Source organism: Lipotes vexillifer, unplaced genomic scaffold, assembly GCF_000442215.2.
Source record: "Lipotes vexillifer unplaced genomic scaffold, Lipotes_vexillifer_v1.1 scaffold2094, whole genome shotgun sequence".
Taxonomy (NCBI): Eukaryota; Metazoa; Chordata; class Mammalia; order Artiodactyla; family Lipotidae; genus Lipotes; species Lipotes vexillifer.
This window is the reverse complement of record NW_006790887.1, coordinates 17,568-32,312: the sequence shown is the minus strand read 5'-3', so window position 1 is coordinate 32,312 and position 14,745 is coordinate 17,568. Positions and strand designations below refer to the sequence as shown.

The window sequence follows — 14,745 nt, the reverse complement described above, 5'->3', positions numbered from 1 at the left end:
CAGACATGCACGTGCCTCCCCCCATCACAACACTGGCTTCTACTTTTGAATGGTTATGGTGGAATTCTCTATGATGAATTGGCAGTCGTTTTTCACAGTTTGTTTTGCTTTACTTAAGGCATCTCAACATATCTCAGAGATGTTATAAGCAGATAAAAGTAGGTAAAAGGATGTAAGGATATAGTTGTCACTTTTGGATATTCTTGTCTGGTACTCGATTAAGTTAGTACTTGAAATTTAGTCTGTTCTCTGGTTGGTTTTCTTTAATTTCTTTTAAGTGAAAATACTTATTATTATTCAGCTGCTAGAATCTGGCATATCCTACCCCTCCTTTAGTCTCCGTGAATTTTTCCTTAAATATAGGAATGCCCGTCGTCTGTGCATGAACCCCTAGAGCTTCTCTGACGGTGACATTGAGGAGCCCTGTGACAAAACACTGCGAGAACCTAGATTGGAAACAAGCGTTTTCTTACAACAACAGTCTTTGAGTTTGCTTTATTTGGGGCTAGCAGTTTCTCTCCTAACTCTGAAGTGAGCTCTCTCTGTTCTGCAGTGTGCACTCCAGTTGGCCTCTCCCGCATGTTCACAGTCATGGGGCAGCTGTTGGTGAAGCCAACAGTGAGTATGATGTTGCAAACCATTTTGTTTGTTAAATAGACATTTTTACATTTGAACATCTTTTAGGTTCTAAACTACCATTCAGAAACAGAAGAATATTTTTATGTGTTTATAACCCAAATTGTTATTGTTTTTATTCTAATCTTTTTCATCTTTGGAAACCAAATTTGCTTTTGCTCTTAAAATGCTAACTATAGGCACTCAGCTAGAAATTCTTCTAGCAAATTTGAAGATAAAATGTACAGATATTTACAGGTATTTTAGGAGCCCGTTATCTTATATCAAATGGTAACTCTTTTGTGTTTCAAAGTTTACTATATATATTCTTTGACTTACAAAGCAGTTATTTTCTGAAAATTTGTCTGCATATTGTATCTTGATTAATTGAATTATACCTTTCCCTTTAATCTCAGAAATGCTGTATATTCATTTAAAAATAATTTTCAGTTGGTAGTAGTTTTGATGATTTGTCCCTAAGTTACTTGGGCCTCTAGCTATTTTGTCAAATATTTAATAAAATGACCATAATTCTTACTTGTAGCTAGGGAATTGTCACATTATTTTCATGGATCCTCATTGCCTACAAGCTCAAGTCTAAACTATTCACGTGATATAAGGCCTTTCACAACTGTCCCCCGCTGAATTTGCCTGTAGCTGCCCCTGCCCCCATTGCTTCCCTGGTGATTGACTCTAGCCAGTCTCACAGCTGACTTGCTGTGCCCAGAGCAGCCTGGATTCTTCCACTTCCCAGGCATATCGAGGGTCTTTCTCTCGCTTCTGCCTCTTACCTGCTTCAGCCACCTGACAGTCTCCTGAAGTCCTGGCTCTGAGACCAGCTGCATTTACTACCTGTCTTTGACCCTTGCCTCACTTCTTCTTTAAGCTAAAATAATCAAGCTCCTTCCTTTGCATTTCTCATATTCCCCTTTATATTTCACTAGTAGTATTTATGAAATTATTATGGTTATATGTTTTTCTTCCCTATCAGTGTAATTCATCAAGGGAAAAAACTGAGAGAATATCATGGTAGACATTTTTTTAGTAAATGCTTGCTTAATTTTGAAAGTTTTTTAATGAATAATCTTTGTATTTTTAAAAAATAAAAATGGATTTTTTAACCTGCTACATAAATGTACACACACTCAAATACAATACATGTCCTATCAAATCTTGAAATTTACTTCCCTCTTGTAAGGTTTTGTGACATTGCGTTCATTTAGTTTCTTCCTAATTCTCTGGATTTTTTTTTGTTGTTGTTGTTGTTTTGGTCTCTCCGTTTCCACTTTCTTCCCCCTAAAATAGGCAAATGTTTAAAGTTCTGTCCTTGGTCTAAAGGTGCTCTGCTCTATTTTCCTGAGCACCTCTGCCACTTCCACATCACTTCTAAATGTCTAATTCTAGTGAGAAAAAGAGAGTAAATACAAACTACAGTATATTTTAAGTGCTATAATTGAAGGCCCTATGGAGCTGAAAACTCAACAGATACAAAATCAAACTACTTATCTCCCCTCCCCAAGCTTATTTTCTCCCAAACTTGTCTATTATTAGTAACATCTTCAAACTTTTTAATGTTTGCCTCTTTTCTTGTTCCTAACATCCAATAATAATGGTTATTTATTCAGTAATTAAGTATATGCTGTATGCTTGCACTAAGTACTTTATTTACATGCATAATTTCATTTAATCCTGATGACAAACCCATAAGTTAGGTGATGGTGTTCTTATTTTATGGTTGAATTATCTGCGGTTCAGGGAGATCAAGTAGCTTATACAAGATCACAGATCTGAGAGGATGAGGCAGGATTTGAACCCAGAGGCTCTTTTCAGAGCCTGGGCTCTGGACTATTCCTTGTTCTGCCATAAGCTCCAGAGTCATTGAGCAACTTTATTGCTAAGTGTACTTTGTATCTCTCCACCTGTATGTTTTGCTTGTCATTTCCTCTGAGCAAAATGCCTGTCCTCCTTTTGGTAAATGAAGCTATTGGGTAAGATGCTACTACCATCAAAACCATTTGCCAAGACTTTTTTCTTCCCAAATAGAAGCTGGGAATCTTTCTTCTTCTGAACTTTTGTTAACATTTTATTTTAGCTTCAGTTATGACATTACTTTCAATTCTATAACTTTTTTTTCTTTTTGATTTTTCGTATCTCTCCTGGACACTAGAATATAAGCTGTTTGAGGTCAAGGACTAAGTCCGATCCATATCTAGGTCCCCATCAGCCCAGACTGGCTAAGAGCACAGGCTTTGAAGGCAGATAAGTTTTCTTTGCCAAATCTTTGTTTCTTGGCATATTACAAGATGCAGTGAGAGCAGTCTGTTTTTCATAGGGTTGCTGTAGAATCAAGGGGATGAAGCACACCAACCCTTACACAGTGCAGATAATATCCCATATAATTGGTTACTGATTAGTGGGGTTTTTTGGTGGTTGTTTTTACTAGTGTTGTATACTGTGGTAGTGAGTGGTGTGTATGTTAGCATACTATTTTTCTAGGGTTCTGTCTATAGGATGGTTTTCATAATACCAGTGTTTAATATTTGTAGAAATTTTTTAGTATATAATGATGATGTAAATGGAAAGTATTGATGGTAGTGATTTAGTTTACGAATTTCTTGTTTTATACATTATGCAGGTTAATGTAGATGAGAAACCAGTGTTGGACTAGGTGATCTATTCCTCTGGCTCTAAAATATTGGCTTGGGCGTAGAGATGTTATTGCATTTAACTTTTTGGATGTTTAGAATTCATATATTTGTGTGCCATTGAGACAGTTGCAGAGTTCTTTAATTCTTTAAACTGAAAAAAATCAATTTAAATGTATGTAGATTTTTTGATAATCAGCTTTTGATGTGCTTAGTTATATACTAAGAATTTCTACTTAATTTGCAAGTAGAATAGTTTGAGCATTTTTAATTTAGATTCCTAGTAATTTGAATGGTTATCTAAATTATAGGCCAGATAGCCTAAATAGCCTAAATATTCTGGTAAGCACTACTTACGTAATGTATTATTCAATAATTTGATGTTTAAATTTAGATTCTTGAAGACCTGGATGAACAAATTTATATTATTACCCTAGAGGAAGAAGCACTTCAGCGACGACTAAATGGTATGTATTTGTTACATATTTAGACCAGAATAAAAAATTATTTAATTCAGAAAAGACAGATAATTGAGGGAAAAAATACAAGCCTCTCAGTACTCTGTGCTGTTGCCTGAGGCCAAGATGTCAGAGAAACACGTGAACTTCCCAGGTGAGGAGAGGGTTACTGAGGAGTAGCGGCACTTTGGTCAGGGTCCCGTCTCTCCCTAACTGATAGTAGCTGTAACCAGCAGGGTCAGTTCAGTGCTGGGACACTGGCCACTGAGGTATATCCCTCTTCTGCCAGATCCTAACGTATTGGAAGCATTATGACTTGTAGTTGCTGAGGTTCTGCAGACTTGCATGTTGTCTTAGTGACTGTAGTATCCCTACCTCATGTCTCTCCTGTTGAAATCTCTGATGCATGGTAAAAAGCAGGGTTTCTCTGACTCTAAGGGACTAAATTAGACTCTGTTGTACTTAGGAACTCTGTTGTCATTTGGGGATGCTCTTCATTGTTAGCTGGTAACCATGTAAGCGTGTCAAAGATTTTAAAATGTAATTTTTCATTACTGATGATTTTTGGCTTCAAATGATGAACCAACGAAGAAAAGAGTAATGACAGTTTAACAGAGAAATGACATAGTAAAGTTTTCTTTATTTTTCTCAAATGAATTTCACCCTGCACTCTTTTCTCCTACAAAAGTTTTTTTTTTTAAATGTTGAAAACCTAACCACCAAGATCAGATTGTTAATAGCTAACCATAATTCAAGAGTTGGTATAAAATGGAAGGTTACTTTAACTGTGAAATACTGAGAAATGGGAAGGAAAATACCTGTTTTCTTCAGTTACAGATATAGTGAATTTAAATCATCAACCCAAAAGTGTTGATAACATTTAGAGCTTTATCTTTAGATCAAAGAATTTCAGATTGTATCTATTCTAGAGAATTCTTGTCAGTAATAATTATATGCTTTGATACTGATAACTTTTAGGCTGGAACTACAGGTATCTTTTATTCTTCTAACTTTATTAAAGCTACTTTAACATATAAGCCTATTTAATTTAAGAATTATAACTTTAATCAATACTGTCAGCTTTATCATATTTTATTAAAGTAGTTAATATTATAATGAATTTGTCTTAGGTAATCATGCCGCTGTGTAATAAAACATGCCTGAATCATAAAGAATATATGTCCAGCTGCCTCCTGCAGTATGTGGGGCTTACGTGTCAGCCTAGATGTATACTGGTTCTGCCTTACAGCTCAGGAGGCTAAGATCTAGGGAGGGTAAAACACACTGCTCTGTGAATTAAAGAATTTGAATTAAGTCTAATCAAAACAAACTTCCACATATAGCCTTTTCTCACTTTGTCCTTCAGCAATGGGGAAAAAAAAGTCCCTCCAGAATCTTTCTAGATCCTTGGCTCCTCACATCAAAAGTGGTTCGTTATATCTAAAGAAATTGAAAAGGAGGACTTCCCTGCTGGCACAGTGGCTAAGAATCCGCCTGCCAGTGCAGGGGACACGGGTTCAAGCCCTGGTCCAGGAAGATCCCACATGCCGCGGAGCAACTAAGGCCGTGCGCCACAACTACTGAGCCTGTGCTCTAGAGCCTGCGAGCCACAACTACTGAGCCCGTTCGCCTAGAGCCTGTACTCCGCAACAAGAGAATCCACTGCAGTGAGACGCCCGAGCACCGCAAAGAAGAGTAGCCCCTGCTCACTGCAACTAGAGAAAGCCTGTGCACAGCAACGAAGACCCAACACAGCCATAAATAAATAATAAATAAATAAATGAATTTATTAAAAAAAAGAAAAGAAATTGGAAAGGAAATACTTGCCAGAAGTTTAAGGTATTATATAATGAGGCAAAGCCAAAATAAACAAAACTCTGCAGCTAGCACAATAATGTTCCAGTTCGTAGAGGATTAAGGATGTGTGGTAGCTCACGCTAAGTGTAATTGTATTTTCTGCCGTTTTGGGAAGCCACACACTACTTCTGACTGCTCTCTTGGTAGGTTGTCGTTAAAATCTTTCCAGTGAGACTCTTTGTTGGGATAAATGCTATAGTTTTGCTGTTTGCTGTTGGTTAGCACTATGGACTGTTTCAGGTAGAAAATAATAGGCTTGTAACATAAAGCGTTCTATGGCAAAATGGACATTTTGACTAACATAGACTAAGAATTGTGAGCTTCAGTAAAGTATATTTATCAGTATGTGCAGAGGAAAAAAACCAGGATGGAACAAAACTGTATTTTATGATTTGCTATTTTTTAAGAAAATATAGATCATGGGAGGTTAGTAATGGAAATCATCCCATGGATTTTATTTTATTTTAATTTATTTATTTTTGGCCACATTAGGTCTTTGTTGCTGCGCACAGGCTTTCTCTATTTGCGGTGAGCGGGGGCTACTCTTCCTTGCAGTGCGTGCGCTTTGTTGCGGTGGCTTCTCTTGTTGCAAAGCACGGGCTTCAGTAGTTGCAGCACACGGGCTTCAGTAGTTGTGGCATGTGGGCTCTAGAGCACAGGCTCAGTAGTTGTGGTGCACGGGCTTAGTTGCTCCGCGGCATGTGGGATCTTCCCGGACCAGGGCTCGAACCCATGTCCCCTGCACTGGCAGGCAGATTCTTAACCACTGTGCCACCAGGGAAGCCCCCCAGGGATTTTATTTAGTACTGTGTCAAGTGTATTTTGTTGTAACAGTTATTTTATATTTTAAATTATTTTTAAAGAGTGAAGTTTTAACTTTTTTACTCTGGGCTATTAAAAAGAATTGCAGAATAGAGTAAAAGATTTTAAAAAATACAGATTACAGCAGTGTTTCACCCCAGAATTTGTGATGGTGTTTGCTAAGGGCACATTGAGTGTGCTTTCTTGGTTTGCGTGGGCTGTGACGTGCATCGCATGAATCTTGAATCTTGGGAACATCTGCATGGTTTGCTCTGATCCCAGCTTTACAGTTATCTGGAAAAAACCTGATACTTAATATCAAGAGGTGCTTTACTGTGGGACTAACACCATTTTTTCTGGACGATAAGATGACTTGTTGTGGTTGTTATTATATCCCTGGAGTTGGGTTTTCATGCCTGGTGTTTAAGTTATCAGTGTAGCTTTAGGATGGGCTGCCTGCCTGTGACTTCTCCGTTGCTTCTCGTTGACCTTGATGGTGCTAGAGGTTTTGTTCTTGTTAATATTATTGTTATTTCATAAAATACAGTAATAAAATAAAGCTAACGAGTATACTGTTATAAAGAAGCCATCCTGTTACCAGTCTGCTCCACTCTTTCTCCTCCCTTTTCTGTTTACTGCACATCTTCTTCTAAGCACCAGACATTGTGCAGGTGAATTTAGAAGCTGAGTCTCAAGATCATGGACTAGTTAACTGAAGAACAGGAAGAGAAACGGTGAGACTCTGTGAAGGTTGTGTCCAGCACTGAAAGACTTGGAAAGAAATGGAGGGGAGCTGTGTGGGATCCTGGAGCCGGGGGGGAGCCCGAGCGCCACGCCATCTGGCTAAGCCCCCTTCCCCCACGTCCACCTACCCTGGCAAGAGTAAAGTGACGTTCCCAGAGCTCGTGCGGCTCTGGCAAGACTCGCGCGTCTTTCCACTCTCGGCACTTGGGACCCGCGGGGATAATGGGTGCGTTGTGCTCTTTGCCCCTTTCTGCCGGCTGGCATGAGGAGCCTGGGGTATGCAGTTCTTTGCATCTCAGACTCTGTGTTCCCCATGTCTCTCTTTGTCCCTTTTCTGCCCCAGTTTCCCACTGTCCCCTAGCTCGTGAACCTTCTGCTTTAGCACTTGGAGCTGAGCGCTGACTCGGCAGCAGAAGCCTGGATGCTCAGCCTTCGCCCTCTTGCGTGAGGACCTGTGCTTCCTCGGGAGCTCCCTTGGTGGGGCTCTGTTTCCCCACAGCCCGCGTCTGCTCCTCCTAGAGCTTGGCTGGCCTCCTCTTGCTCCCTTTCGGACACTTTGAATCTCGCGTCTTTGGACCTTGACCTGATTGACGCCTTCTCCCCTTTTCAGGCACCCCTCCCCAGGCTGTTCCTGCGCCCTTCTGGAGGATGTTGTTTTATCTCCTCATTCATGATCGTTCTCTCTACAACACCTATCATAATTCTTGATGGTTTCAGTGTCCCAGTACTCTGGGAGCTCCTTGACCTCTCTCTTCCAACGATCTCCCTCAGCTGCTTATTGCCTGGGATTATAACGAAGGCCTTATCATGAGCGGGAGCTCAGGTTCTTGCATAATCTCAAAATCAGTCGTCCTCCTCTCCAGCTCTGATTTTTCCAACTCACTTCCCACAGTTCTTCAGTATTGAGACGTAGCGTGTCATTTGTTTATCCTAATAACTTTTCGTTACCAGCCCCACCCTTTTCCATCATACCCTTGCTTTGTCACAGTTTAAATTCCTGGGCCGTCGTTATAACCGTTCCCTTGTTATAACCCGTCCCTCACGTGCACCCTCAGTCCCCTTTCCCTCTCACTTTGTTGTACTCATGCCTGGCGAGACTCCAGCCTTGCTTCCAGCGAGCTCTGGATGTCCTCTGTACTCACCATGTTTACCTCTGACCATGACTGCCTGGCCTTTCTTTATGTGCATGAGCGTAGGTTCTCCTCGATGACTATTTACATCTTCTCTTTCCTCAGACCTTCTTTACTGTCACTCTCGGGTGATAACTTTGCTTCCTGTTTTCTTGAGAAAATAGAAGCAGTTATGACAAAGCTTGCACGAGCGTTTCCCTTTGTGTGGATTCACCTACCTGCAGCTGCCCCTGCTTGTGCTGCCTTTTCTCCTTACACTGTGGCTGGATTGTCCCTGCTTCTGGCTACGGTTGGCCCTCCCCTGTTGCACTGGATTCTGTCCCTTCTCACTGATTCTAGGACAGAACTCTAGCCGTTCTACATTTCTCTTACAGAATCAGTTTTTCACCAAGTGGATCATTTCCATCAGCATAGAGAACTACTGTGATTTTTCTCAACAGAATGAAAGACCAAGTGAAAGAGAGGAAGGAAAGGAAGGAAGTGTCGATGAAAAACTAATCACTTGATCTAAGAAAGAAATGGAAAATTTTATTCAAACCAAATTGAGGATTATAACTTGGGAACAGTCTCTCAGAAAACTCCAAGAACCGTTCCTCCTCTTAGAGGTCAAAGTACAGTTGTGTAAGTTTTTGAGACAGAGGGCTGTACATTAAATGACGTATTATCAACAGTTTATACAATCCAGACCTACACATATAAAGTGAATAGTGGGTCATCGCGGTCCTTTACAGGGTTAAGAAGGAAGGTTATCTCCTAAGGAGTCGTCTTGTTGGTGCCAGGAGAACGTTGCTCTTTATGGTTGAGCAGGTATTTCTGCGGATGGGGCCGTGTGGTCAATGCATAGTGCAGATACATGGTGCACAGTGTGGGGAGAGAGGCGGCCAAAGGGCAGAGAAAACTTACGTTGAAATTTTCCTTCACTTGCCCTAGAATACAAATTTTTATTTCCTCAGAAGGAAGGAAAGCAAATCAATCTATCTTGACTTCCTACCTGCTCCAGCTCACCACCTCATTGCTTTCCCACTTTTATAGCGGAACTCCCAAGGGTTGTATTCTTGTTGGCTTCATTTCTGTGCTTTGAACGTTTGGCTTTGAACTCACTTCTGCCTCCACGACTCTACCGAAGTGCTGGTGCCAGGTTGGCCCCGAGTTCAGAGTCCTCATCTTACACTCCCCTCTCCTTGAAATCGTTTTATTCCACTTGGTTTTCAGTTTGCTACACTTTCCTTGTCCTTGCATTTAATGGGCTGCTGCTTCTCAGTCTACTTTGCTGGGTTTTCTCTGTGTCCATTCCTTCTTCACACGGGACAGCCTCATGCCTCATGCCTTGGCCCTTAAACTTCTCTTTTCTGTTTGCCTGCCCTCCTCTGGTTGTGTCCTTTGGCCGCATGGCTTTATACCACCTGTGTGCTGCTGACCTCCAGCTGTGTAGATCCAGCTGCCTAGTAGACACTCCACTGGGCTGATTGGCATCTTGAACAATATCTAGTCCAGGATCAACTAATTCCGCCTCTGTTAGAGTGGACCCATCCCTGTAGGTGGCAAATCCATTCCTCCAGCTGCTCAGGCTAATTCCTTGGCGTCTCTTTCTCTTAATTCCCATGTGGATTCCTTCGCAAAGCTGTCAGCTCTCTCTTCAAAGCCTCTCCAGCATCTGACCACGCCTCACCACTTGCACTGTCACCACTCTGGTTTGAGTGGCCGGTCACCTCTTGGTTAGATTCTGTAGTTTCCTGGTGGGCTCCCTGCATCTTTGGCCTTGTGAGTCAAGGAGAGTGCTTGAAAATGTAAGTCAGATCTCACTTGTTGGCTCCGGTCTGTAGCTTCTGCATCCTTTGGCTTCCTCTCCTGCAGTCTCCTTGCTGTTCTTTTCTCATGCGGCCTGCCCCGCCTCTGCCTCCTGCCTCTCAGGTCTTTACCTAATGGTCCCCTTCTCCGTGGGCTTTCCCATGCTGTGAGCCTTGTGGCTGTGATTTCGTAGGGCCAGGCCCACCTCCACCCTGGCACTTCTTTCCCCCTTCCTGCTTTATTGTTTCTATGGCACTTTCCCATCGCTGACATTCTGCTCACTTTTCATATATTGCCCATCTCTCCACCTGGAACAGGAACTCCACAGGGCAGGGATTTTTGCTTGTTTTCTTCCTGATCCTCTGATACTGCCAGACATGTGGTGGGTTGGTAGTAAATACTTGTTGCATGTGTAAATGGATAGATGCAAAACACACATGGTGGATGGTTGTCGTTTTACCATAGATGTGAAGAAGGAAGAAGTAAAATTTGGTGACAGCATAAAAGACAGTCGCATGGAAGAGTGTTTAGGAAAAGCCCATAGTAGAGACCTCTGGAGACAGACCAAGATTGAGGGGCTGGAGGACTGTGTGTGCTGGGTGTTAGTGAAGAAGCAGAAATAAGGTGATTTCCCCCTGTTGTTAACCCAGGAAATGGGAGCAGTCACAATGCCTTTCTACTCCAGGACCCCTGAAGAGTAGCCCAGCAGAAAGTCTCATTACATTAATCGTGGTAGAAAATCTTTTGTAATTCCTTCCCAGGATAAAGTTATATATTTGTCATTAGCCTGTTTAAGTGTTTAAGTTATGCAACAGCATTAATTGAAATAATTAGCTTTTGTGTGTATAGCCTATGGGTGTACTGGGTACCTTTAGAAGCACCATAATGAATAGGAATTATTTTTTGTTGTTTTAAGTTCAAACCCTTCACAGTCCTTTTAATGTAATTTATTTTAAAATATTATAGCCTTTGAACTTAATGATTCAATTCAGTTTTGTTAGGTACTATTTTCATCTTCATGATAAAAAGTTAGTGTATCACTTTTGGTGGCAGTTACTTTCCTGCTTCATTCTAATCTTTTTTTTAAAGCTTTTTCTTTTGAAGTTGATATTGATTCTTTATTTTTAAGAGCACAGAAGATGTACTTGTTTCATTTTTGCTGAGTGTCATGTTGCAGTACCTTTGTATTCTGAAAGGTAAAGGATTGAAAAAAACGACATATCTGAATTTTTTTGTGGAACTAAGTGACCTGTCAGAAGCATTTTGTCACCATCAGTCCTTGAATCTTGCTGTTTATAACAAAGCTGAGTTTGCCAGCAGTCTATGCTTGCTTTAGAGTTCTAGCATCCTGTCGGAAGCTTTCCCATTGTCGTTGGCAAGACAGTTAGCTATATGATGTCTTTCACAATAACACCTTTAATGGTATAAGGAAGCTTATGTTGGGGTTTATCTCATGTCCGCTATGTTACTTTCATCTTGACTTTCCTTAGGCATTCTTCTGTAGTCTGGCAATGGTTATTCTGTTGGTTATACCATTGAAGTGAGACTGTCTCAGATTTAGCAGACTCTGGCCCACTTTGAGAAATGTTTGGGCTTAGTTAGACAGGCTGAAGGTGATCAAATATCAGCTTTCATCAAGAACATACACAGCAAAGATTGTTGACACTGAATGACCCTTTTTTGGGCAATACTGTGATAGAAGAAAATATTTAGTAATATCTTGACTTCATGAACTAACAGAAAAGAGTATTAATTCTACTGGTAATACTAATTAAACGGTTTCTAATAAGATATCAAAATTTGGGTCCAAGGGTCTGAAACTGTGAGAGACACCTTGTTACAATTTGTTCAGTTTCTTGGGCCATATAATCACTTTTCATGACAATAAAATATGACCCAGATAATGAGATGATGAAGGGATGAAATGAATTGACTGAAGAGATCAGTATTAGTAGATGAGGAATACTTTGTAATAACAAACTATAGAATAATTTAAGACTTAAGTAGCATATATTCTCTGAAATTCAGAGAAAGAGATACTCTGTATAGATGATCCAGATTTGTTAGCAGAAGGTGAATTAATGCATATGAGCTGCTTGTTCAACCACACTTATGTGGAGGATGATGTTCCCGAGAGTAGCACATATAAAATAATCTTAACGTCTTATCTAGCTTAAGATCTACCAATAACTTACAGCTAAAGTAGAAAAAAAAGGCCAAACCATTACTTTAATTGTACATAGCTTCATATAATGTTCCTAAAGCTGATTGTTTAATACTCTCCATCTTGCTTGTGGTCTTTTATAATCAAAGTATTTTGCGGGCTTCCCTGGTGGCGCAGTGGTTGAGAGTCCGCCTGCCGATGCAGGGGACGCGGGTTCGTGCCCCGGTCCGGGAAGATCTCACATGCCGCGGAGCGGCTGGGCCCGTGAGCCATGGCCGCTGAGCCTGCGCGTCCGGAGGCTGTGCTTCGCAACGGGAGAGGCCACAGCAGTGAGAGACCCGCGTACTGCAAAAAAAAAAAAAAAGTATTTTGCATTTTCAAAATTGTGTTGAATATCAAAAGTCTCATATTACTTGGTTCTATAATTAGCCATATTTTTGTGGATATGTCAGAAGTAAATAGAAACTATTATTTTAACAAATGTTAGCACTGCAAATGGAATAGAAATAGAGTTTTTGAGTATGTGAGTTGTCTGTCTCCTCTGTAGATAGTAGTAGTATTTGTTCATGCCCAAATAGATGCTTTAGAGATTTCGTGGCCAGGCTTCAGTTTTCAAAAGCTTTCTGGGGTCTGTCTAATCATCAGTGGCTTTATGGTGTACAGTAATTGGTGTTTGCTTAGCGGATGGAGACTGTTCATTCTATGAATTATTAGGAATCTTGGGCTTTAACAACTAACTTGTTTGTCTAAGTGACTAGAAATAATTAAAAGTACTTGAGTGACTTCACATTCTTGGTGATAGAAATAACTTTGGTCAATTGAAAGTACTAAGTGTAATGAAAATTTTAAAGAGTTACTTAGATAACAAATTTTCTAATCAGCTTTCTTTTGGCTATATGCTAAATTTAAAAGTTAAATGAAAAAATAATGTTTATACTAGAGGTATCTATTTCCAAGTAGTATTCATTATGGGACTAAGTTTAGGACACTGAATTGTTTATGGTCCTGAATTGTTTAGGGAGATTATTTTATTGCTTCATATTCTTTGAATTGTTTACATACCCAGTTGGAGATTTATGTTTGTTTTTAAAAATACAACATTATATATTTTATATTAAATAATTAGTGTCTGTCCTTTAACATATGAATGCATGTCAGTTAAGGCTCTCTTACATATTAAGAAAAGGTGTGGGCTTCCCTGGTGGCGCAGTGGTTAAGAATACACCTGCCAATGCAGGGGACATGGTTTCGAGCCCTGGTCTGGGAAGGTCCCACATGCTGCGGAGCAACTAAGCCCGTGCACCACAACTACTGAGCCTGCGCTCTAGAGCCCGTGCTCTACAACAAGAGAAGCCACCACAGTGAGAAGCCTGCACAGTGCAACGAAGAGTAGCCCCTGCTCACCGCAAGTAGAGAAACGCTGCGCACAGCAAGGAAGACCCCACGCAGCCGAATATAAATAAATAAGTATCTAAAAAAAAAGAAGAAAAGGTGTAAGGACAGCTTAATTATTGAAGAAGTGCTGGACTTTGGGAAATTATGTTATCTTGCAAGCAAAATATTTTCAATACCACACTAGTTTTTCAGTTTAAGAATAAAGCTGGGAAAAGTTGCCTTCAGCTATTAGTTTTCCTGAATCCAAAGAGATGGGTGGGGCAGGATCAAAAATACTCATTTGATCAAAGTTATTGGCTCTGAAGGTATTCTTACCTGTGTAAGAAAGATGAAAGGTGTTGTTTTTATTGCATGCTAGTAACAGTGTAATTTTGAACTAATTGGTGGTGAACTGCCAATCACCTAGGGGGAATGCAAATAGATACTCTTACAATTTCCTTTGAGGTACTGAAGTCTTATGTTGAGGCTGGAAGGAAAACAGAATAATACCGTTAAATTGACCTTAAGTGAGCTGCTTTGTGGTTTTCTTGGCGAATCCCTTTTTATTTTTCATGACTAGTCCAAACAGGTTTTGTCTACCAATTTGACTTATTGACTAGACAATGCTGACATTGAATATTTTAGATTCATTTTGAAGTAAAGTAATGCTAATACAGTTCTTTAGGATATTTTGATCATTTTGTCGCTGCAGCTTAAATTTGTGTAACATTCCAGAATTCTTTGCAGTGTATCATGATTCCTTACAAGAGCCATCATTTCCTTCCAGTCATTTATAATGGGATATTCCGCCCAAACAAGCTTACTTTTCTCACTTAGGTAGTGAGATATACAGTAAAGGATGGTGGTGTCTTTGAAAATTGTGTTATTCCAGATGAATCTAGTCATTTAAAAAAGGTGTAATTTCTTTGAGGACAATAAGAATGTATTCTTGATTTTAGTATGCAACTCAGTCAGTGTTTATTAACTACGCATTGTGTGCCTAGCATTGTGTCACCAAAAAATAAACACACAGTGTTACAGAAATATCCCTTTAGTTACTTTCCTTTGAAAACATTGATTAGTCTAGACATCTGTATTGAGCTTTGTAGACATCACACCCACAAAGTAGGCATTTATGTCTTTTCACTTAATTTTACATTGGCAGCAGG

The 14,745-nt window shown here is 40.1% G+C and overlaps 1 protein-coding gene across 1 annotated transcript in view; it reads left to right on the top strand.

Annotated features, from left to right (window-relative positions):
• The window catches only part of LMBR1 (limb development membrane protein 1), a gene marked incomplete at its 3' end in the record, with an annotated part of 151,899 nt that overhangs the window by 123,796 nt on the left and 13,358 nt on the right, over positions 1-14,745 (top strand). The window contains exons 8-9 of the mRNA XM_007463988.1: positions 554-618; positions 3,655-3,727. Coding sequence (XP_007464050.1) covers positions 554-618; positions 3,655-3,727 — 138 coding nt within the window. The remainder of the gene's footprint in view (positions 1-553; positions 619-3,654; positions 3,728-14,745) is intronic.